The sequence below is a fragment of the Thamnophis elegans genome, chromosome 2 (genome assembly GCF_009769535.1).
Source record: "Thamnophis elegans isolate rThaEle1 chromosome 2, rThaEle1.pri, whole genome shotgun sequence".
In the NCBI taxonomy this organism is placed as follows: Eukaryota; Metazoa; Chordata; class Lepidosauria; order Squamata; family Colubridae; genus Thamnophis; species Thamnophis elegans.
Window position 1 is genome coordinate 51,628,882 of NC_045542.1, and position 25,190 is coordinate 51,654,071.

General features: G+C 42.9%; 1 protein-coding gene across 1 annotated transcript in view; it reads right to left on the minus strand.

The window, feature by feature from the left end:
- XYLT2 (xylosyltransferase 2) overlaps positions 1–21,256 on the minus strand; it is a 62,976-nt gene extending 41,720 nt beyond the window's left edge. Inside the window, exon 1 of the mRNA XM_032211232.1 lies at positions 20,998–21,256. Coding sequence (XP_032067123.1) covers positions 20,998–21,138 — 141 coding nt within the window. The 5' untranslated portion in view covers positions 21,139–21,256. The remainder of the gene's footprint in view (positions 1–20,997) is intronic.
- Positions 21,257–25,190: the final 3,934 nt, after the last annotated feature.

Sequence of the window (25,190 nt, forward strand, 5' to 3'; positions counted from 1 at the left end):
CCCCTTGTCCCTGGGGAATCTCCGCTCCCTCGTCCATGCCCCACTCACGTGTCCGATGAAAGGAGCAGGAATCGGCCTCCAAAGTCCCACCTGAGACCAGGGCCTGAAGCCTGTGGGGAGACCTAGGCTCAAGGCCTCTCACTAGGCCGCACTAGGCCCGTCGATAAGGGCCAGGCCTCATGCACGTGGCAGCCTCCAAAATGGCCGCCGGAACTCCGTGCGTGGGAGAAAAGGGCTGGAAATAATCACCAGCAGCCCAGCCAGGCTTTTCTAGCCGGCTTCACTTTAAAATGAGCAGGGAGAACAGCTCTCCCCCCCTGCTCTGTCTCCCCGGCAACACAAACAAAGGAAGCCTGCAGCGAGGGGCCCCCTCCGGAGCGATCTGCTCGCTGGAGCCTCGAGGCTTAAGTTTCTCTTTCACTTTCCTGCTGCAAAAACACAGCCTCTTCAAGTAGTTTGAACGAAGCAGTTTGAATGGAACCGCACCCCCGCACCCGGGGACGGGCAAAGGTTCCTGGCCTGCGGGGGGGGAGACTAGTGCCCCACTGGGCCCTCCCCCAGCCGCCCGAGGCAGAGATCTGTCCCTTGGGGCCGCAGCAGATCAATTTAGAATTTAAATTTAAAGTGCCCAATTAGCCAAATAGGAATCAGACTGAATAGAACTCACCCAAAAGGAGAAAACAAACAGAACCTATCCAACTACTCTACAGCTTGGACCAGGCTGAGAGAATCTGGGCTAGCAATGGACAGGCACCGGTATTTATAGATTTCCTCTCAGCCTTGGACCAATCAGGTTGTGATAAAACCCACGTGTGACCATTCCCTCCTCCCATTCTGGAAAATTGTTTTTACTGTCGGCTTTATTGATAATTGACAAATTGGAATCTACAAAAAAAACCAAAAAAAAAAACACCCAGCAAATCTATTCAAAGTCTTCTATTTTCTCTTCTCCCCTTTTCTGCTTCTCATTCCCATCCTGTTGCAGCTACATAGCCATCCTTAGAATGGTTGGGTTTATAAATAATATAATAAACCTTAAACCTTAAACCTTTATTTTCCCTCCTTTCCTATCCTGCCAATATTTTTCCCTACTTTTGCAATCATCAAAGGTTCCCTGGAGCACGGTGATATATTCCTCTTATTTCTCAGTGGCCCCGTTCTGGCTACAATCTTGTTGGTGCTCATCAGCTGACTTTGCTATTAGAAAGAAAGATGATTAGATTTGAATTCATTTCAAATAACAACTGACTGCAAAGCTTTTCGTACAGTCCCTCCCACACAGTGTTTTTTTTAAGTGTGGGGAAGATGGTTATTTAGGCGTACAAGGCGTACAACTCTGATAGCTTGTACAAAGGGAAAAAAGAAGTCTGCTAGCTCCCCAAAAGCAACATTCCTCCGGGAGTCCTCCGGGATTGGGCGGCCTAGAAATTTAACAAATAAATAAACATTCCGCCATTTCTATTCCCATTTTTCACTATTTGTTTTTAATTTGGGTTGCATGCAGTTCTCCTTATGCAGCAATTGGAAGAAGGAGGGGTGGGGGGGAAGGATCAGGCTGTTCACACTGAACATTCTTCAACCACAAGAGTACATGCCTAACATTGAAAATGACTGAATCTGAGGCAGTTGGAAGGCTGATCTATAATCAAATGCACTACTCCATTAAGGAAACAGAGGCAGTTATGAAATTGTACTGGGGGGGGGGGGAGGCTTTCCAATCCCCATGTCAACCTTCTCTGCACTATTTTAGTATGCTAAGCAATTAGTGTTTGTACACTAAGCTACCATAGTGTAAAGGGTGAATTGAGGAAGACTGGGAATAAGACAAATGTCAGGCTTGGAAGCCATCTTTGTACTGGGCCTCAAGTCTGCCGTATATTCGGAGAGATTGTATGGAGCATGGGAGATATGTAGCCAAAATAACCTTCTTTCTCAGAGAGTCAAGGTCATCTTGTCCCTGCACCTAGGCGGGAGGAATCTTCCTTCATGGCAGTGATTGATTGGCCCATGTGATGGACATGTGGGAGCTGGGGCAGGGTCTTGGACTTTCAACTGGGTGGGGAAAACTTGGAAGCTTTCAGATTCGGGTATTCCCAGATGTGCCAGCATGGCTTCTCTAATAAATTCGAACCTGGAGGAACTTCTGGACTCGGACTCTTATTTGATTGAGGATGCTATCTGGAACCTTGATAACAAGTTTTCTTTGTTTGATAGTAATGATTTCTATCATCTGAACAGATTGAACAAATACCATTATTCCCGTTTCAGTCAGACATTAAGAAGCAGTTCTGCATCTTTCCTCAATTTAGTGTCTCTCTAGAAAAGTATGGGGGCACCTCCCAAAATGGCCCAACTATTAATGTCCAAGAGACTCCTGATCTCAACATGCATAGAAGACACCACAGAGAGGAGGAAAGCTACTCTACCGTTTCCCTGGTTTTGCTCAGTTTGATTCACAAGACCAGACTTGTAATGTAATGAAGGGACAAAGTTACCTAACTGGTTTAAACAGAGTTTTGAGAAATGAGAGTACCCTGGAATAAGATTCAATATAAAGTGAATGTGTCAAAAAACAAAACAAAACTGCTTAGTTGCCACATTCTTGTACAAACATTGGCACCCACGCTTATACAGGATTTGAAAAATAATCTCCTTTATTATACACCTTTATAATTAAAAGTCATCATTATCTTGCCTGATGTCCCCTCAAGGGAAAGTGCTTTACTTAAGAAAGACTGTTGAAGAAAGTATATCTACTCCCTCTACTATTGTGGTCTTCTAACCTCTCCCACTCTGCTTTTTTTTGAGCCAATTACTTAAATACCGGCATTGTAAAATTATGCTGGAGCTTGTTATTACTCAGTGTATAGGTAAGTATTAAAAACTAAGGAAGAAGGCATTACCAAACAAATACAACTGCTCAAGAAGTCAAGAGAATTCACATGCTAACTTTTTCTATTTTGAGTCACCACAGATGGTTGGATATACGCTAGCTCTAAATATTTAAAATTAAAAACTTAAAAATCAACATCCATATACTCACCCTGATATAATAGTCAGAAGTGACCAGAGCTGTGGTAGTGCAGTGGCTAGAGTGCAGTACTGCAGGCTATCTCTGCTGATTGTCAGCAGTTTGGCAGTTCAAGTCCCACCGGTTCAAAGTTGACTCTATCCTTCCGAGGTGGGTAAAATGAAGACCCAGATTGTTGGGGACAATATACTGACTCTGTAAACTGCTTAGAGAAGGCTGTAAAAGCACTATGAAGCGTTATATAAGTCTAAGTGCTATTGTTATTTCTGGTCTACCACCATACACAAACTAATGGAAAAGTAGGCCAGTTCACATATAAACAATTTTGAAGCTGCCCCTTCTAAGTGGACAGCTGAAAGGAGAATGCATATTTTGAAAAAAATGTCATCGTTTTGTAAAATATCATTTTAAGTACATGCTTGTCCATCTGCAAGAAAATGCTTTATTGTCTCTTGTCCCAGAACACATCACTGATATGACAAACTCATTCTATGCATACTTCCGCCTCCTGGGATATAACTTATCAGTATTATCTTCTCATTAAGCATGAAAAACTAATTTTTCTCAACTTGAATGTGGAATTCTGAATGTGGAGTTCTTCAGACAAAGCAAGGAAAGACTTTATTTGAAGTCTATTAATCTGGAAAATTGGCCAAGGCTTCACTACCCCCACTGACATTGACTCAAGCCAATCATCTACATATTTTGCTTAATAGGTTCTCTAATGATGATATTCTTACTTACTAAGTGATAGTAAAAGAAGCGTATATATTTAGGTGATCTTTTCTATTACAGGTGGTCCTTGACTTACAACCACAATTGACCCAAAATTTCTGTTAGGTGAGACATTTGTTAAATGAGTTTTGCCCCATTTTACGATTTTTCTTGCCTCAGTTGTTAAGTGAATCACTGCAGTTGATAAGTTGGTAGCACTGTTGTTAAACAAATCTGGCTTTCCCACAGACTTTACTTGTCAAAAAGTCGCAAAAAGCAATCACATGATCTTGGGACACAGCAATAGTTATAAGCATGAACTAGTTGCCACGTGTCTGAATTTTGATCATGTGACCATGGGGATGCTGCAATAGTTATAACTGTGAAAAATGGTCCTGTCACTTTATTCAGTGCTGTTGGAAATTTGAATGGCCACTAAATGAACTGATATAAGTCGAGGATTATCTGTACAGTGCAAGGAAACAATCACACAATAACTTGAATCCTGCTAATTTGGACTTACATTGAAATCTTCACATATATAATGGTATACCATGTTTTCCCAAAAATAAGACAGGGTCTTATTTTCTTTTGATCCCCGAAATAAGCGCTTGACCTTATTTTCGGGGAGGTCTTATTATTTTTAAGGTGCAGGAGGTGGCGAGCGTGGTCACCTCATGGCTGCTGCTGTGTTGCAATATTTTCGGGGAGGGCCTATTTTGGGGGGAGGGATTATTTTAGCGCATGCACTTAAAAGTCCAATTAGGCTTATTATCTGTGGAGGTCTTATTTTCAGGGAAACAGGGTATGTAAAATCTTCCCTACTACAGAAGTCCTGCTGCACTCATGGACAGCCAGCTGCTCTTCATAGATGCACACTGCCACAGTGTGGGAAACTACCTTTAAAGCCCTTTGTGGCCTGGGTTCAGGTTACTTGAGGAACCAATTTATCCCACTGAGATTGGCCCACCCGGGCGGTCACAGAAGGCGTGCTACAGGCTCTGTCAGCCAGGGAATTCTGGCTGATGGAGTCCAAGAGAAGAGCCTTCTCTGCCATTGCTCCCGTCCTTTGGAACTTATCTCCAGGAGGTAGGTCAGCTTTGATCCTGCTGACCACCTTCCACAGGAGCTTGAAGATCTGGCTCTGCCTGGGGCTCCAATGGGGGAGCCTCATACTTGAAGTGGTTGATAGATTAATAACAGATCCCCTCTCCCCACTCCCATGCTCAGCCTATTCCCTCCCTCCCGTCTTTTAGCTTAAATTATAGCTGATAATTTGCATTTTATAATATTTTATTTTTATTCTATTCATATTGTTGTATTGTTTTATTTTTTAATATTGTAAACTGCCCAGAGTCACCTTGTGGTTGAGATGAGTGGCAGATTAAATACAATTAATTAAATTAAATTGTAGATAGGTAGAGGATACCTTGTTTTCCCCAAAATAAGACCTATTCTAAAAATAAGACCTAGCATGTTTTACATGTGTGCCAAATATAAGCTCTACCCCCCCCCCCCAAATAAGCTCTACTTAAGAGCCTGGTCAGCTGCCCTCCCATTCTGTCTGGTTGCTTGCTGTGCTGTGGTCACAAGGTGAAGGGTGGTGGATCTGCTGCATGCGCCCTACAATGGCTTACCCCAGGGCCCCTGTAGCTAGGCCACCCATGCGCCGACACCTACCTCAAGGTGGAAGCACCAGCAACCATGTGCAGCAGGAGTCCACATGGCCACCAGTCCATTTCTTCTGCTTGCTGCAAGGCAGGTGTGGGGACATGGATGGCCTGGCTGCGGGGGCCTGAGGTAAGTCACGGGGGAGGGGAAGCTCCACCCTCTTTCCTCACACCGCACAGCCTCCTGCCCTGTGGAGAGCAAGAAGAAGTGGACCTCCCATACATGGGGGGGGGGGGGGAAATAAGGTAGTCCCTGAAAATAAGCCCTAGTGTTTAGTTTGGGGCCCAAAAGGAAATAAAACTCAGTCTTATTTTCGGGGAAACATGGGTAGATAGATGATAGATAGATAGATAGATAGATAGATAGATAGATGGATGGATGGATGGATGGATGGATGGATGGATGGATGGATGGATGGATGCTCAGTTGCTCATGGGTTGATTTCTACAACTGTTGAACAAATGGATTCCAGAAAAGAATATCCTAACCAAGATAAAGTGTGGAAGGATGAAAATAAATGCCAAATGAATGAGACACACATGCTGCAAAGTGGCACTTCTGATCTATGGAAAACATTGCACTCAAAGCCAAACTAGCCCGTAGTGTTTGCACCTTTCTGATTTTCACACCTGCCATATTTTTAACATCTCAGTGATCAAACCAATCACCCTTGTCCTACAGAGGATTTAAAAAAAAATAAACCAGCAGTTCTGTTTCCCAAACAAGCTTAACACAAACAAAGATCAAAAACTTCCTCAGGTTTCTACTTCAAACGTGCGTCCCAGAGAGATGCTAGAACAGGCAGAGATAACAGTTCATTAGTCACCAGCCGGAGCCATCTGTTCAGGGATTTGCAAGCCTGTTTTCTCCACTCGGGAGGTGAAAGCCAAAGAAGGAGACAGGCAAACAACGGAAGTCTTGCTCCCCTTTCAAATCCACACATCCTGACAGGCATCCTGGCTAGGAAAGAGACTCTTCCATCCTTTTGGAAAGTAAGGAACACAGCTTCCCTTTCAACATGGGGCAAGCAAGGACCCTATACCACAGAATGAATTCACCTTTGTTTCTTTCTGCTGTTTTATTGAAATGTTTGAATTCTTGGTTAGGATCTGTGCTAAAAGCTTTTTCTGCCTTCTTGTGATTAAAGCCCATTGATGGCATCTTCTTTTCAAAGAAAAGGGCTCTCCAACAACAGCCTTCAATGCAAGGCAACAACAGGCAAAACAAGGAAAGGCCAGTTGTAAAGACACCTGTTTCCTGTGCTTCCTTGTTCCTCTTGCACATGTGCCCTGCTAAGCATTAAAGCTGGCCCTTCTAAATAGTGCCTTCAAATACAGCTGTATGTGGATCGTTTTCCCAAGAAGCTCTTCGTTTGAACCATGACTGGCAAAAGCACATCTGTCCAGGTTTTACACCTGCTACCGGCTGCCAGTTAAGGAATTCTGCGGCTTCTAATTGCTACACAGAGTAATGCCAAAGCAATCTCTTCTATCTCTTCTGCTTGAATCATAAAGGAAAGGAAATACAGTGTTGCAGACTTCGAGGCTGACGCTGCCTGGGTCCAGAATCCAGATTAAATGCCCACCCCCCACCTAAACTTCCTCCTTGCTTTTTTTGCTTCTTCTCCACCCACTACACCAAAGGGGCAGCCACACATTCTTTAAAAGCTAAAGGAACAGAGCATCTCACACAACCTCAAGGCATCCAAGAGCCTCCAATCTTGGCAGGCAGCGAGAAAAATGCTATTACCTCTACCCAGGTGGTTCTCATGGTTCTGCCTTACCATCTGTCACAGCTCAAATTCCTATACCTGAAGAACAGGTGGACTGTGGATTTACTTGGCCATTTGTTAAAAGACAGATTTCTTGGTAAAACATAAGGTGGTACTTACATGCTTATATACATATCCTCCAGAATAGGAACTAGTCACCATCACATTAGTAGACATCTAACATGAGTCAGGAAAATTAAGAGATGGGCAGCACCTGGCCTGGACATCATCCACACCGACTAGCTAAAGCTGGGGTATCAAACTGGCAGCCCACAGGCCAGATGCGTCACATGCAGGCCACACCCACCCCAGCTCTGCAAATGGGGAAAAACGTCGTGAAACATCACATGATGGCAACATGACACTTCGAGTTTGACACCCGTGGGCTAAAGAAACTAGCAGCAGTCATGAATACTTAGCAGCCCAGACAAACCAGTTGCATGCAGCAGGCTTCGACCAGACTAAAAGAAGCAAGGACAGTGCTGCTCATGAAAGACGCCCACAAGGGAACATCACCTTCTAACTACCAGCCAATAACCTGTTTCCCCACAACATGGAAAATCCTGCTTGGGCATCATAGCTGCCGTATGAGCTCAGAAGGACATTGGGGAAACACCAGAGGTTCAAAACATCAGTTGCTCACAGATACAGCAGTTGCCCAAGATTCAAGGTCCAGTCAGATCAATCTGAGCAAAACATGGATAGACTAAAGGAAAGCCTATGGCTCAATGCCATAAACGTGGATCTGTGAATACCTGGCACCATACAAAGTGAGCAGGGCACTAAGGACCTTCCTCAATAACTCAATGGGACTGTGGAAAACAACACCAGATGTCAACTCCAAACAGCTTGCATAAATAGCCATCAAATGCAGCATATACCAAGGCAATGCACTGTTCCCGCTGCTGTTCTGCATAGGGCCCCCTCACTCACATAAAAAGAACACAAGAATACAAGTTCAAGAGTAGAACCACTACATTATTACAATCACCACTATTCAGACTACAGATGTGATTGGATGATAATAAAGAAGTTAGTAGCTAGATAATAAAGTGGAACTACCAGCAGGCTACATAGCAGACATGGAAACCATGAGGAGGCAGCAAGGAAGATAACAACATCCAAAATATTACAGGCCCTGGAGAGCCATCTCAGTGGGAAGAAGATCCATGCCGTGAACACATATGCCCTGTCGATCATCAGACAGACTACCTGTATAGTGAGCTGGCCAAAGGGGGCCTGCTGATGTGAAGATCTGGGAGCTCCTCACAATGTACAGAGGTTTTCATCCCAAGTCCAACGCCCAGAGACTATACACCAGCAGGGAAAAGAGCAAGTGGGGGTCTAGTAAGTATCAAAGCCATTGTCCTGAATGAAATCCAGAGCATCCAGGTGCAGATCAGTAAAATGGCACCAAAAGATGAGTTGCCAAGAGAATGCCTGAGGCAGCTGCAGCAGACATGGGAAGAAGATCAAGCAGAAGATCAAGCAGAGGCAGAGGAAGTGCCATGGCAAAGCAAAACACTGCATGGGAGGTGCCATTGACAGGTAGCTACAGTGGCAGACATTGGGAAATTCTACCAGTGGCTGGAAAGCGCCAGACTAAAAGACAGCACTGAGGCATTGATCATAGCAGCACAAGAAAAGGCACTAAGGGTCAGATCTACTACATCAGATAGGACCTGAGGTGCAGATTGTGTAGTGAGGCCCCTGAGACCATCCAACACATAGTGGCGGGGTGAAAGTTTCAGGCAGAAACAGCATATGCTGAGCGGTACAATCCAACTGATCTGGAATTACATACAGGCACATATGAACAATATATGGGCATGTTTAGAGGGAAGATGTCACAGAAGGTCATGGAGAATAACAGAACTAAGATCCTGACCATTAACCAGACATTACAATTGTAGTCAAGTGCCGGAAACAGTGATGGTGATAGAGGTAGCAGTTCCAAGTGACTACTACATCAGGAAGGAGTATGAGAAATTAGAGAAGTACCAGCATCTCAAAGTGACCCAGTGATGGTAGGAGTAGTAGAGGCTGTGACTCCTAAACTGGGGGACTAGCTCCAACAGATTCCAGGAATAATGTTGTTGTCGTTATCTATTCAGAAGAGTACTAGGAACAGCTAAGGTAATGTGCACAACCCTCAAACTCTTAGGCCTCTGGTAGAGGAACTGAGATTGAGGAAGATGCCTATCATCCAAAGGGGTCAAAAGAGATTGTTTAAATTAATTTAGAAATTTTCAACACAGTAAAATAAACATAGAACAATTAAAACAAAGAACATAAGAAATAGAGAAATAAGGAAAAAAAAACATGCAATTATGCTTTTTGCCCTCATGTCTATCAAGCAAATGTTATGTTAAACTTTTCCGCAATCTCTTTGTCCTTTTAAATCTCCAAATCATTAATTCGATTTTCCTTCTTTCAACCAAAAGTCCACATAAGGTTTCTAGGTGTTTCCAAAAGCCAAACTGGTCAGCGTCACTACTTCTTCGTTCTGGTAAGTTTATAATCTAGTCTGCCACTGTAGGCAGACTGAATGTCCTGTACTTCATTGCTTTTCCAGCTCTTAGCATACAATAACCCAAGGCAATACTTTTTAAAATACAGAACTGACTTGACTTTGGGTGGGGGATGGGACTAAGAGGGTTTAGCATCTGAGACGAGAATGATGGAATTTAAAATATAACCAAGAAAATATAGCTTATACCTTATTCCTAAGAAAATCAATGTTTTATTATTTCATTCTTTTCCTCATGATCAAAAAGGCACCCCTCCTCCTTTTATCTCTTGTTTGCACAACTAGGCACTTGAGGGATGCAATGTATAGTGTCTGAGGCTTTAAACTCCACATCATAAGCATTACAGACTGACCCAGTAAGCAATAATTTTTGTAGCAATTACTTTTGCTCTGTTATGTTCTACCCAGCTCATTCATTGTCCCAATCCCCTTGCTGCAAACATGCCTTTTCATACTCCTGCCTATGTCCCTAGTCTCATGTTGACCTATTTGCATACATACAGAAGAAGCTGAAAATTAAGTTCTATCACGCAGTAGCCAACATTGGGAGGATATATTCCATGGCCTTTTGACCCATGTCACATTTTATTTTCAATGAACTCTTAACTGGGATCTAAGAACAGTCAAACATCATCGAATAAGGGTATAAAATGATTTCTTCTCTTGTATTCACAATTTTTAGGAGATTGGGCTTTAAGAATACTTTGAAAAACCAATTCCAGCACCAACAGATTCATTCAGATATTATTTTAGGTTTTCTTTCTAGGTTCTACATAAAATGTACTTGAGTTTGCTAGAAGAGAAACTGAAGCACGTACAAAAGAAGGTTTTGTGCACAAAAGAAGCACAGGTCAATCCAGTCCTGAAGCAGGGATCCCGAGATCAGCTACATTCATATATCAACTGGAACCTAAAGTTTCAAAAAAAAAATGCAGGAAGTCTGGCTTCTAGAATTTGTATTTCTTTCCACAGAGATGTCACACTACCTAACAATCAAAGGACTGTTAATCCCTTCTCTGGTTATTCCTTTCTGTGCCTGAAACGAAGTTTCAACTACTGTATATACTCGAGTATAAGCCTAGTTTTTCAGCCCACTTTTTTGGGCTGAAAAAAGCCGCCTCGGCTTATACTCGAGTCAGTGAAAAATTTGCCCGAAATGGAGGAGAAAAAGGGGCGGGGCCATGCCGCTGGGTGACACTCGTGAATGGCCCAGTGCCCCTGTGAGTTTCCCCTCCCTCTGTGTCAGTTTGCCGCGCAGCGCGCACCGCACCATCCCCCCTCCTCACGTTCTAATGTAATGCAGGGCTGTCTTACGATTCCCCTTCCTCCCCCTCCTGCCGCTCTGCAACGATGTCCCACCTCCTCCTTGTTATGGCAAGCAGCCACATAGCGATGTCCCACCTCCTCTGGTACAGTGATCCAATGATAGGAATCACTGTGCCGTGTGTCATAGGAGGCGGGACATCGCTCCCGCGGCTGCACAGGACATCATCATCACAGCGGGACATCAGCATCATGAGGTGAGTGAAGTATTTCATTGAATACACCGCTAGTTTACTGTTTTTCTTTGAAATAAATATTCAAAAACATTATTGGTATCTATTTTTATTTTTGAAATTTACCGGTAGCTGCTGCATTTCCCACCCTAGGCTTATACTCGAGTCAATAACATTTCCAGTTTTTTGTGGTAAAATTAGGTGCCTCGGCTTATATTCGGGTCGGCCTATACTCGAGTATATACGGTAAGTCAATCCTCACCCTAGCCATCACATGCCTGTCTGAAGCTTCAATTCCGCCCCCCTCCCCCAAATACAAAATGCTGCGAAAAATAAATAAAGCGTGCAAATTGTGACTGTTCCAAACTCTGGCTACCCCAAAACCTAAAAGATCCTTCGCTTTTGATTTCTGAAGCATTAGCAAACATTATCCTCAGCCATAAAGGCTGTAAGGGAAAAGGGACTTCTCTGAGTCACAGATTATGTTCTGAAACAGCATTTAAGCTGCTTTTGTTGAGTTATGGAGTGGATGAGAAGTTATCCAAATTCTAAGTCGAAATGTAAGGGTCTAAAAAAAAATCCTTTTCCGGGGGAAAACAGTTTTTACTCCAATTGTATAGAACGAAGAGCAGCACTCTTCACCATTTCATGATTATCCCTGCACATTATATCATGCACTCACAAATCTAAGAAAAAAAATGATGCTTAATAAATTTAGCACTTTGGAAAGTTCCTTCCTGCTGCCTTCTGTGCTTTAGTCTGAAGATACTCCTGTCAGTCTGGTTTTAGGCCCGGATACACCATGGAAACTGCTTTGGTCGTCCTGACCGATGATCTCTGGTGGGCTAGGGATAGAGGACATTCCTCTATCCTGGTGCTTCTTGACCTCTCAGCAGCTTTCGATACCATCAACCATGGTATCCTTCTGCGACGCCTGGGGGAGGTGGGAGTGAGAGGCACCGTATTACGGTGGTTCTCCTCTTACCTCTCTGACAGGTTGCAGTCGGTGTTGGTCGGGGGGCAGAGGTCGACCCCTAGGCCCCTCGAGTGTGGTGTGCTGCAGGGTTCGGTCCTGTCCCCCCTCCTATTTAACATCTACATGAAGCCGCTGGGTGAGATCATGCGACAGCACGGGGTTAAGTATCATCAGTATGCTGATGATATTCAATTATATCTTTCTGCCCCTTGCTAGCTCAGTGAAGCGGTGGACATGATATGCCGATGTCTGGAGGCTGTTAGGGTCTGGATGGGGGCGAACAAACTTGTGCTCAATCCCGATAAGACTGTGTGGCTTTGGATGTTGCCCCCGAAGGACTGTTTGGACAGTCCATCCTTAACCCTGGGGGGAGAAAATTTACGCCTCTCAGAGAGGGCTCGCAATTTGGGAGTCCTCCTGGATTCGCAGCTGAAATTGGAACATCATCTGTCGGCTGTGACCAGGGAGGCTTTTGCCCAAGTTCGCCTAGTGCACCAATTGCACTATTTGGATCAGGATGCGCTTTTAACAGTCACTCATGCCCTTGTCACCTCGAGGCTGGATTATTGTAACGCGCTCTACATGGGGCTACCCTTGAAAAGCATTCGGAGACTGCAGTTAGTTCAGAATGCAGCCGCGCGGGTGATAGTGGGTGCACCGAGGTACACCCACGTTACACCTATCCTCCGTGAGCTGCACTGGCTGCCTATTGGTCTCCGGACTCAATTCAAGGTGTTGGTTATCACCTTTAAAGCCTTACATGGTTTAGGGTCAGGATACCTTTGAGACCACCTGCTAACGCATACCTCCCAGTGACCAGTAAGATCCCATAGATTGGGCCCCCTTCAGGTGTCGTCGGCCATACAATGTTGGCTGGCGGGCCCACAGAGGAGAGCCTTCTTGGTGGCTGCTCCGACTCTTTGGAACCAGCTCCCCCCAGAAATCCGGACCATACCCACTCTGATGGCCTTCAGGAAAGCTGTAAAAACTTGGCTGTTCCGGCAGGCCTGGGGCTGTTGACCTCACTATTGAGGTCCGGGCCCGACTAGAATGAATTTGATGGATGATTGTTCTTTTAAATTGTATTGTTTTGGGGTTTTTTATATTTTGTTTGTAAGCCGCCCGGAGTCCTTTGGGATTGGGCGGCATATAAAAGTTTTAAATAAATAAATACCAGGGCTAAAATATTCCAGGTCTGCCTCAAATATATAAACCAAAGTAACTAACAGAGAGTCCTTGACTTACGGCCACAGTTGAACCCAAATTTCTGTTGCTAAGTGAGACATTTGTTAAGTGAGTTTTGCTCCATTTTACGACCTTTCTTCCCACAGTTAAAAGAGAACCACAGTAGTTGCTTGCTAAAAGGTTGCAAAAGGGGATCACTATAAACTTGAGACACTACAACCATCGTAAATATGAGTCAGTTGCCAAGCATCTGACTTTTGATCACATGACCAAGGGGAGGCCCCAACACTCGTGTGAAAAGCAGTCTTTTTTTCAGTGCCGTTGTAATTTTGAACAGTCGCTAAGTGAACTGTTGTAAATCAAGGATTACCAGTAATAGCATTCAATTGCTTTTATACAACCAATGTATTGGTGTTGGGGTATTTTGTTAAGATTGCTCCCCCCCCACTCCTGTTTTGAATGCTCTCTGTTCAACATTTCAAGCTGTAAAGTCAATGCAATTTTCTAATTTTCTTTTAGGAGACATTCGTGTATATATAAATAAAATTAGCATAAAGTATTCATAGAGGTCTTTCTTATCTCTCTGATTTGAATTCTCAGTGGATGTTTTAAATAAAACAAATGGTGCAACCAAGAGATACTTCAAGCATCTGAGGACCCCACAGCTGGAATGCAACCATGTTTACTTTGAAGTGCCACGTGAATTTAAAGGAGCTTTATTTCCTGGATATATGCTTTAGAATGAAGCCTGTTTACATTTCTATTTCATTTTGCTGTTTAAAAGAACATCCGCTATGTATACACAGATATGCTGTATTGGTGACTTAGAAGTTATGTTTTTTGTAGATAATTCACCTCCTAGTAGTTCCTTTATATGAACAATGTCTTTTTTTTAATGCTGCAAACTTGTACAATCTAGGACAGGGGTGTCAAACTCATGGCATCATGGCGCCGTCACATGATGCATCGCAGCTTCCTCCCCCTTCATTAAACTGGGCGTGGCCAGAGCATTATGCATCCGCCGTGAGTTTGACAGCTTTAATCTAGGAGAAAGACACTTCTTATCATCCCATCCCACTATGATGAAATTTGGATTCTTACATATTTGTTAAATGCAACATTCTGGAGCAGGGATGAGAAAGGTGAGCGCCTCTTCCCCTGGCTCCTGAACTCCGTGCCTCCTTCCATCACGACTGCTACCCACCCCTGCTGCTTTGTTGAATGCTGGCCATACTTCTCCATAGTGAGGGGAGGAGTATCCAGGATGGGTTGACCTTATCCTCTTGTTGATTGGACTGAGTCAAATAAGCTCTTGGGATAAGCCCCTGGTCCACCAGGCACTGCTCAGTTATCGACTCAGTCCCTCAAGTGGATGGTTTGCCCTCCTGGATCTCTGATAAATTTGAAGAGATTTAAAGAAAGTGAAAAAATTCATTTGTCTCCCCACCGCAGGAGCCGCATGCGAGCTGGAAGCTCCCTGAGCTGCGAAAGGATTGCCAAAATCCCCCCCCCCCCAGGTGGCACGCTGCCCAGGCCTCTGAGTGAGACAAGCACCACTCAGAAAAGAAATCTGCCAGACAAGCAGGAGACAAAGGGCACAAGCCCTGCCGCGAAGGCACCAGCGGCACCGGAGCGCTCTGCTGCTCCCCACAGGGTCAAGCAGTGAGCTGCAGCTTCCCCAAGAACCCCACTATGAGAAGAGGTGTATCAGGTAAGTACCAACGCCCTTTTCCTCCTACAGGAAGCCCTCAACTTACAACAATTTCTTTAATGCAAAGTTACAACGGCATTGAAAAAAGTGACTTATGACTATTTTTCACTCTCAGGACCGCTGCAGCATCTCCATGGTCACATGATCAACACGTGGCAACTGTCTCATATTTATGCCGGTTATGGTGTCCTGGGGTCATGCGATCCTCCTTTACGCCCTTCTGATAAGCAAAGTCAATGGGGAAGCCAGGTTCACCTAACAACCCTATCATTAATTTAAAAACGGCAGTGATTCACTTAATAACTATGGCATGAAAGGTCCTAACACTGGGCAAAATTCACTTGACAAGTATCTCGCTTAGCAACAGAAATTATACTGTATATATAATTTCTGTATATTGAAATGGGAAAACATGAAAGCAGGAGCGTAAGAGCTCTAAAATAGAAATAAAGAAAACTTCTGAAAACTTGGTTCCACCCATGATATTGTTGAGGTCCCACCCAAGGTATAGCCTTGGGGCCTTCCACTATTTTAAAGGATTGTTTTAAAAAGTTCATCTTCTTGTTTTTCTCTTCCAGAACTCTCATTTCTGTTCCTGAATAACACAGCCCACAATTTACCTCCTAAAGTATGTCATGCAAACACTATACTTAGCGAAAGCCTTTGTCTTCCAACAGAACTTGAAGAAATCGGGAAGAGCAATAAGAGTTTTCAGAAAACAGAAAACCCCAAACTGTTGCTTTAAAAAGCGTGGTTTAAAACAACCCACTTTGCAACTAATTGCCTCTTTAAGGAAGTCACATAAGAGCTGCAGGCAACCATTGGTGCTTTCTTATATCATGAAGAGATAAAAGGTGTGTTGGGAAAGGCTGGTTTCTTTTTTTATATTTCACTATCGAAATGCACAAAGATACCCGCTCCAGAATCTTCATCATACAATCAGAGGGTTTTCTCCTGAAATAAAGGAGGCACGAATTGGAGTTCAGTTTCAACTGGCAACTGGCATTTGGAGCATGACTAGCAGAGCCTTTGAATTCTTCACTGTTAATTCAAGCTGAGCTCTTCTGTCAAACAGTAAACTCCATTAAATTCAAGAGCAGAGGCACTTAGGACTGTAGTATCAGTTCCCCAACTACTATCCAATAGCCCCCAAATCAATAGGTTACCTTGCTTGGAATGGACTAAAATTACATCTTAGGGTGTAATTGGCTTAATGGATATTTTTCAGAGAAGCAGTAACTCAACGCTGGGAATTTATTTTTTGACAGACATCCCTTAAGGAACCATCCAATCCAAACTCGGTAAAATCATAGCAAATAAAAGATAAGCCTCTAATTTATTCACATAACCCCCCTCTCCTACTGCAAAGAAACGTACAATTATTTTGCATAAATTATTTTATATGCACTGTGAATCACAGTTCTATATTGACTTGATTAAATCTGTACTGACTTCTCTTTTTTTAGCCTGTTTTAATCTGCATGATAATGTAGCTACTGCATTTTTTTTTAAAAAGAAAGACTGGGCTGGTCAATGAAGTGATCAGAGATTAAATGGAAATTTTAGAATGGAAGGATGGCTTCCATGTCTTCACTTGAATGAGAAGGCACCCATTCAGATAACAAAAATAGCAATAGCACTTAGACTTATATACTGCTTCATAGAGCTTTACAGCCCTCTCTAAGCAGTTTACCCAGTCAGCATATTGTTCCCAACCACCTGGGTCCTCATTTGTATGAAATAAACTATTCCACAATCTAAAATGTTTATTTACTTTTTATTTATTTGTTTCTCTCCTTTATAAGTAATTCAAGGCAGCGAATACACACACAACACTTCCTCCTTCTCTTATTTTCCCACAACAACCCTGTGAGGTAGGTAGGTAGGCCTAAAGTCACCCAGGGAGCTTTCAGATCTAAGGTGGAACTGGAACTCACAGTCTCCAGATATCTAGGCCAGCACTTTAAGTCCATACAACTTTTAGTTATCAAGTTTGAGAAACGCTGGTTTAGAATAATCTGAAGTGCTCTACAAGATGAATCACAACAGTAAGTAATTTTGTTGTTCATATTAGGTCCACAGAAAGGAAAACAAAACCCCCAAACCCCAGGAAGCTCCTGAGCATCTAAGAAGGAGAGGTAGCAGACGTGAAAGAGGTTCCATAAAAAGATTCCCACAGAGGGATTTGTTCAAACATTTTAACAGTTCCATAGGGCAAAGGTGTTCCTTATTTGGTAGAACGCTGAAAGTGCCCTCTAGCACAGCAGATGGCAAGACATCAATTTGGACTTCTAAAAAAGCTCTCTAATATTTGGGCAGCGTCAAGATTTTAAAATAACAAGCAGACTAGATGAATTGAATTGAGAAAGCTAGCATATTACGGAGATAAGTCTCGTGGCACGACATAACCGCGGTAGATTAAAGCGCGCCAACAACACCGCGGCGCTAAAACCGTGATGTCAAAAGCCCGCCCACAACAGCGCGCTGACAACAGCGCACCGACAGAAGCGCAATTTAACTTAAGGTAAGGTTTAGGGTTAGGTTTAGGGTAGGTTTAGCGTTAGGTTTAGGGTTATTTTTAGGGTTATGTTACAGCGCGCTTCTGTAGGCGCGCTGTTGTCACGCGGTTTCGACGGTGCGGTTTTGTTACCGCGCTTTAGTCACACGCGCTTTAGTCCACCGCGGTTTTGTGGTGGAACCGATAAGTCTTACCCACACTTGCTGGCTTTGATGGCACCTTAGCCCAAAGGTTGCCAGGTTAAATGCCACTTTTTATCATGTTCTTCTTCAATAACAGTCTTAGAGAAGCTTTACCGTATGATTATTTAGTCCGAAGTAAATTTATTAAACCCAGAGGGTAAAGCATATATTCCCCAAGACTGCCTTTTTAGGCCCCGACCAATATGACTGATTTACCTTTTCCAAAATCTACTTAATCCTGTTCTCTAATTGGAAGATCCTTGTCCAGCTTTTGCTCTCCAGATATGCTAGATTTCAACTCCCATAATCCCCAGCGATTGCCCTGTTGACATGCAATTTGTAGTAAAACCACATGGAGAGTGCTAGGGAGAGCAAAGCTGCCAATGCAGCAAAGGGCAAGAGTTTTGTTGGTTGCTACCTGACTGCCTCCATAGACCTGGTGGCTGTCACAATGGCAGAAATTAATGTCAAGAAGTTTGATTTTCTATGCCTTCTCCGGTTGTATTTAATTAAGAAACAATACTTGTTCCTTCTTCTTATAGTTATAATTTAACTACCAAGTGATACTTTGGGTAAACATTGTGCTTCTGAAGGTCACAGAAGCTGAAGACAAGTATAGGTAGTCCTCAACCTACAACCATTCCTTTAGCAACTGTTCCAAGTTACAAAGGCAGTGGAAAGTTACTTACAACTGGTCTTCACACTTATAACCATTGCAGCATCCCCACTGCTATGTGGACAAAATTTGGGAGCTTGTCAACTGGTATGTATTTAAAACTGTTGCAGCATCCCGGGGGTCACAATTTGCAACCTTCTCAACAAGCAAAGTCAATGGGTGAAAAAGTAATAAAATCAAGTGTGACTTGCTTATCAACAGAAACTCTAGTTTCAGTTATGGTCTTAAGTCAAGGACTACCTCCAGCAGGAAAGCACTCAACTCTGATAAGAAGGTTTGGAAACTTTTCCCTTGGCTTTTAGAGGAAGCATTCTTAAGATACCCATAACCTCTGACTTTCCAAACAGAAAAGCAAAACATGAATCTCTTTGTAATTAGTGTGCTACATGTTATGTCAGAGGCATGTTAACAATTTTTGTGGTAGGCATAAGAAGGATCAAGTCCATCTCAAACAACCAGGCTATTTTATATGCCTGCAAAATAACCAGTACAGGTATCTCAAAATATAACTTGGATATTCCATAACCAATACGGTTTTGAAAAAGCTATACTATGTTAAGCCCAACTAAATTAAGAAAATCAGGGGAAAAGGGCGAATACCAAAGAACACAAATTAGGAACGAATAATGGAGAACTTCACAGCACCAAATAATTCAAATTCTTCAGGTGCTCGAATGTCTTTACTAGGATTAAACTCCAATCATAACTATTTTAATTATACAGGCACCCATATGCCCACACATACAGAAACACAACTGTTCAGATTAAGGCATGTTGAAAATTGTGGAATGATTAGCGTGGCCAAATTTCCAAATTCTCCCATGTTTCTATGTTATTCCATGTTTATGCTTCTCAATTCATGTCCAAGGATATTTTTGTTTCCCCATAAACATTTATTAAATCAATGAAACAAACTCCAAAATGGCATACATTATTACTATTTTTGTTTTACTTTCTCTGTAAACTTGAGGTGGCTATGTTGACCTTTGCTTTGAATTTTTCAATGTACGTTCAGGACTCTGAACATGAGTACATATATCCTGACTGAAGCTGAAAGAAAAATGCCAAACCAACTTTTTAGTCTTAAAACTTGATGAAGAACAATAAACATGGTAATGTGGATAGAACAAGGCACAATCTTTTATCCAGGGCCTATCAGGAATTTACATCCGTTTCATTTTCCTCCTGGCTTGAGATATTTCCCTGCAGCACCTATATTTCTATATGGTGAATATGGCTAAGTTGTTAGTGTGTGTCCTGAAGCTCTGGATACTCCCCCCTCCTCCCACACGCAGGCCCTGCTCTCTCTCAGTAGCTTGATTACTGTCTAGAGATCTAGCAGCAGCTCACCTCCTGGGGTGAGTTTATTTTTGCCATGCCCAGTGGAAATAACCAAGCCAAAAGAGGTTCTTTGTATCCTACAGGGTGACAAAAATAAAGTCCACATACAGACATAGCTCACACTATAGTAGCCTCACAGAGCAACACAAGAGCAATTTTGAAATGCAACCCAGTCTTGAAATTAGAGGAGGATGTCAATTTTCCAGATGTTCCTCCCCCCCCTTATTGTATTTAATGCTCATTTAACACCACTTAGCATCCCTTTTATTCCCTCCTGATGCAACACCGTCTCACATTCGACCTTTCCTTCAGCAAACACAAGGACCTCTCTTCAGCGCTCTAGTTCCAAAACAAACCCGGGAGCTTCCTATACGGCCACTCTTACTAAAGGGAAGCCGGGCTTCAAAATCCCACGTTCCTAATGGCCGAAGGATGCCTGGAGAAATCTGCCATCCGCTCGGCATTACGTGCCTCTTAGTCTAGAATCTAGATCGCCACACCAAGTTTTCTCGGAGGGAGCACAAAAGAAGCGCGGTCTTCCCCATCCGCAAGACCAAGGCAACGTCTCCGTTGTGTTCAATTCCAAGGCTCCAATTGCAGTGAACTTCACAACAAGACTCGGAGGTTTTTGGGAAGCGGCTCCCGGTCCGCCTTCAGAGAAACAGCGACAGTTCGCTATAGACGATCCTTCATCTTTTTTTCCCTTCTCCCCAAAGGTCAATTCCAAGATTCAGCCCTGCTTTTAACCATAACTCGATCGTCTAAGCGGTCCCTTGCTTTTCGGTCACTCTCCCAATTTCCCCAAGGGCCAAAGTACTCCGCTCCCGTCCATCACCTCTAGACCGTTCAGTTCTTCACGCACTAGCGACGCTTGACCCGAAGGCATCCAAACCCGCACGCCTCCAAGAGCGGACGGACGCCTTTCCATTCCGGAGAGCACCATTACCCCACACATGCAAGGCTGGCTGACCCGAGGCACCGCCACTTTCCCAGCCCCAGAGACTGGAAAGTCCACCCGGCTGCTCTTGGCACCGATCCCGCCACGACCCCTCCAGCGTCCCCACTTTCCCGGGGGGGGGGCGTCAGTCTCTTCCTCTCTCCCCCACCCCCACTCTCCCCCGTCCTCCGTCGGGGATAGCAGCTCTCCCGCGCGATGCAATGCGATCCTTTTGCAGATTTCCCCCTTTTGCCTTACCTCTCCCTGGTCGTCCTCCTCCAGGCTGCTGAAACTCCACACCACCAGGCCCTGGATGAGCAGAATGGCCAGCGCCGTGGCGATCGCCAGCTTGTACCGGCGAACCAGCTTCTGCACTCGGACGCTCGCCACCATCTTCATTCCAAGGCGGCGGGCAAGTGGGGAGGGAGGGCGTGGGAGGGAGGGAGGGAGAGAGAGCGAAGGAAAAGAGCCCGCTGGAAGAGGGCGGCAGAGGGGAGAACCCTGCAAAGAGCGCGGGGGCGAGCACGCACGGCGCGGACGCTGGCGGGGGCGCGCACGAGGCGGGGCCGACGACCGCCACCCCGCTGGCTTGCGAGCAAGTTGGCGAGGCGTCTTCGGGCGGCTTTGAGAAACCCCAGGAGCGGAGAGATAGAAGGAGGGAGGGGAGACGAGAGGGGGTCCTTATAGAGCCCGGAGAAGAAAAGAACTCGCTGCTTGAACGTCTGAGGAACTCCCCCCTCCCCTTTTATCCTTGCCAATAGGGCTGGTCAAAGCTTTTACAATACAATGCATGGTTTGCATAAGGGGGAAGAGAGCGCTCGCCCTTCTCCTTTAAACTGCAAAGATTTCTCTGCCCCCACCCCACCCCCTCGCTTGGCGCTTCGTGCCGGCGGTAGGTCGCTCCGCCGTAGCCCTTCTCTCTTATACGTGAGATGGGATACAAAAGGAATCAGCGACGGGGACAAAATCGGAGACAGGGTGAAAAATTAGGAAACGGGGATTTGTCGTAGTTACTAGTAGCGAGTAACTTTTGTTCCGGTCGAATCGGGACACAGAGAGATCCACTGGGTGATCTCGGGATCCACTGGGAACTCTCTTTCACGGCTTAATCTACTACACGAATGGTTTGCAACATGCCGTTCGGATATCTTTTGAAGAAAAAGAAGAATGGAAACAGATAATATTAAAGGAAGGGGGTCACTTTTTAAACAGCTTGTAAAAAGTGAGCTTTTTTCAAAAGTTGTAAAGTTGTATTGTATCTTTTGAATGGTGTGTAAATATGATTTTTTTCTACGTGGCTATTGATGACCGATTTGTCTAAATGTCAAACTTCCAGGAAATGGAACAGGGAGCAAACTGCACACTCACTTGTATTAAAGATGAACCAAAGTTATTGAGGGAAATTGTTGTCTGAGTAGATATTGAAACCTTGATTTTTTTTCAGCGCATGTTCAGTGTGTTCTTTTATACATCCAACAAAAATAAATTGTTAGAAGGAGGATTAACCCACATTGCAAAACTCTGGAACACAAAGAACCACCTTGCAACAATGATAGAAAACATTACATATCCGCAAATCACGCCATACAGACATTTCCACAAACAAATCCATAAGTGAATAATATCAGAACCCTTGTACCGATTTTACTCATGTAGTGTGTATGTGAGCAGTATTGTCCAAACAAGAGAAAATATATTGGTCCAAACAGCTTTACAACTTTTGAAAAAAGCTCACTTTTTCAGGTAGCCCTTGATTTATTTTTCTTTAAAAAAAAAAACAAACACAAATATGTCATCATTTGTCAATCATTAAGACATTGAAGTACAATTTTTTTTTTTTGTGTGTATCCCTCCCTCCCTCCACCCCCCCACCCCCCCTCCTCCTTCCCCCCCCCCCGACTTCCCAGAACCCGTACACGGTATGGATTTTTAACTAACACAGTCTAAAATCTATTGAGAAAAAAGAAATAAAGAAATTAATGACATTCTAGATTGACCTTAGCTTCTTCTTACTGAACTGACTTTTAACAGTTTAAATCATTTCTGATCTTAAGCATAGGCTAACTGGAATTTCTTAGTCCCGTATTTATTTTGTATATACTCAATCCATTTTTTCCAGTCTCGTTTATATCTCTCATTTGAATGATCTTTGAGATATGCCGATATTTTAGCCATTTCAGCTAAGTTTGTTACTTTCAATGTCCATTCTTGGATTGTAGGCAAGTCTTCCTTCTTCCAATATTGCGCCACCAACAGTCTTGCTGCAGTTATCAGGTGCAGAGTCAAATTGGTCTCTACCACTGTAAAATCAGTACATATACCTAGTAAAAATAACTGAGGACTAAACTTTATCCTTCTTTTAAAAACATTTTGCATGACCCACCATATTTTTATCCAAAATGCCTTAACCTTTTGGCAGGTCCACCATATATGATAATATGTAGCATCGAGAGAACCACACCTCCAACATTTAGGCTGTACATTCGGATACATAGAAGCCAACTTTTTAGGATCTAAATGCCATCTATAGAACATCTTGTAAAAATTTTCTCTCAGATTTTGAGCTTGTGTAAATTTCACATTTCTTACCCAGATTCTTTCCCATGTATCCAACATTATTGGTTCCTCAATATTTTGAGCCCATTTTATCATACAATCTTTAACTAATTCTGTTTCCGAATCCATCTGTATTAATACATTATATATCCTCTTTATATGCATTAAGCTTTGATCTCTTATTTGTTTAAACAGATTATCCTCAACTTGAATAAAACCAATTTTTTGATCTATTTTCCACCTAGCCTGTAATTGCCCATACTGGAACCATGTTTGAACTACCTTCTCCTCTTTTAATACCTCTAAACATTTTAATTGTAATACCCCCCTTTCCGAGGTAAGAAGCTGTCTGTAAGTAATTCTGTCCTGTTTTTGTACTGTATTCATATTTTCAATTGCGTGTCTAGGAATTGCCCACATGGGTATCTTGTCATTTAATTTATATTGATATTTCTTCCAGACCCGCAATAAAGCATTTCTTAAAATATGACTTTTAAAGGTCTTATCCAATTTTTTGTTGAATAACAGGTAAGCATGCCAACCAAATACCAGATCGTGTCCCTCAATGTTCAATATTCTATCATTAGTTAAATGAATCCAATCACTAATTACAGATAATGCCACTGCATCATAATATAGTTTTAAATTAGGTAGTTTCAATCCTCCTCTCTCACGTACATCTTGCATTATTTTCATCTTTACCCTCGGCTTCTTTCCTGCCCACACAAATTTGTTGATACCCTTCTGCCATTCTAAAAGGTTCGCATCTTTTTTAAGTATAGGTAACATTTGGAAGAGAAATAAAAATTTTGGTAAAATGTTCATTTTCACTGCCGCTATCCTACCCAGCAAAGATAAGTGCAATTTCTCCCATTTTTTCATCTCTGTCTGTATGCTATACCAAAGTGGTTCATAATTATGCTTATATAATTTCCCATTTGAAGTTAAAATGTTAACTCCAAGATATTTGACTTTTTTAACTACCTCACATCCTAGCATCACTCCTAATTCTTCCTTTTGTTTAATATTCATATTTATAGCTAATATTTTCGTTTTTCCTAAGTTTATTTTAAAGCCCGACACTTGACCATATTGATTAATCATATTCATTAAAACCATACTGGATTCCTGCGGTTGTTCCAATATTATAACCAAATCATCCGCAAAAGCGCGGACTCTATATTCTTGCTGCCTAATCTTGATCCCTTTTAAACCATCCAAGCCCCGTATTTTATTCAACAATACTTCCAAAGTTATAATAAACAATAATGGGGACAAAGGACAGCCCTGTCTTGTACCTTTTCCAATTTGAAAAGAGTCTGTCAGACTTCCATTGACTATGATTTGTGCTGTTTGCTGTTGGTATATTGCTTTAATTGACTGTAAAAAATTATCTCCTATCTGCATTTTTTGCAGTATCTTCAACAGAAATTGCCAATTAACTCGATCAAAGGCCTTCTCAGCATCCAAAAATATAAACGCAGCAGGGATCTGGTTGTTCTTTCCCAAATATTCTAATGCATTAATAATTAATCTAACATTACTTTTCATCTGTCTCCCTTGTATAAAACCTGTTTGGTCCGTATGTATCAATTGTTGAATGACCAACATTAACCTATTTGCTAATATTTTAGTAAAAATTTTATAATCTACATTCAGTAATGAAATGGGTCTATAATTTTTGGGTTGAGTAGTATCTTGATCTTCTTTGGGTATCAAAGATATAAACGCTGTCTTCCAAGATGGAGGGACTTTACCTTCCGTTTGAATCATATTAAATAATTCTCTAAGAGGTTCTACCATTTCTAACTGTAAGTTTTTGTAGTAAACCGCTGTCAAGCCATCTGTACCTGGTGCTTTCCCTGGCTTTAATTGCTTAATTACCTGCAGGATTT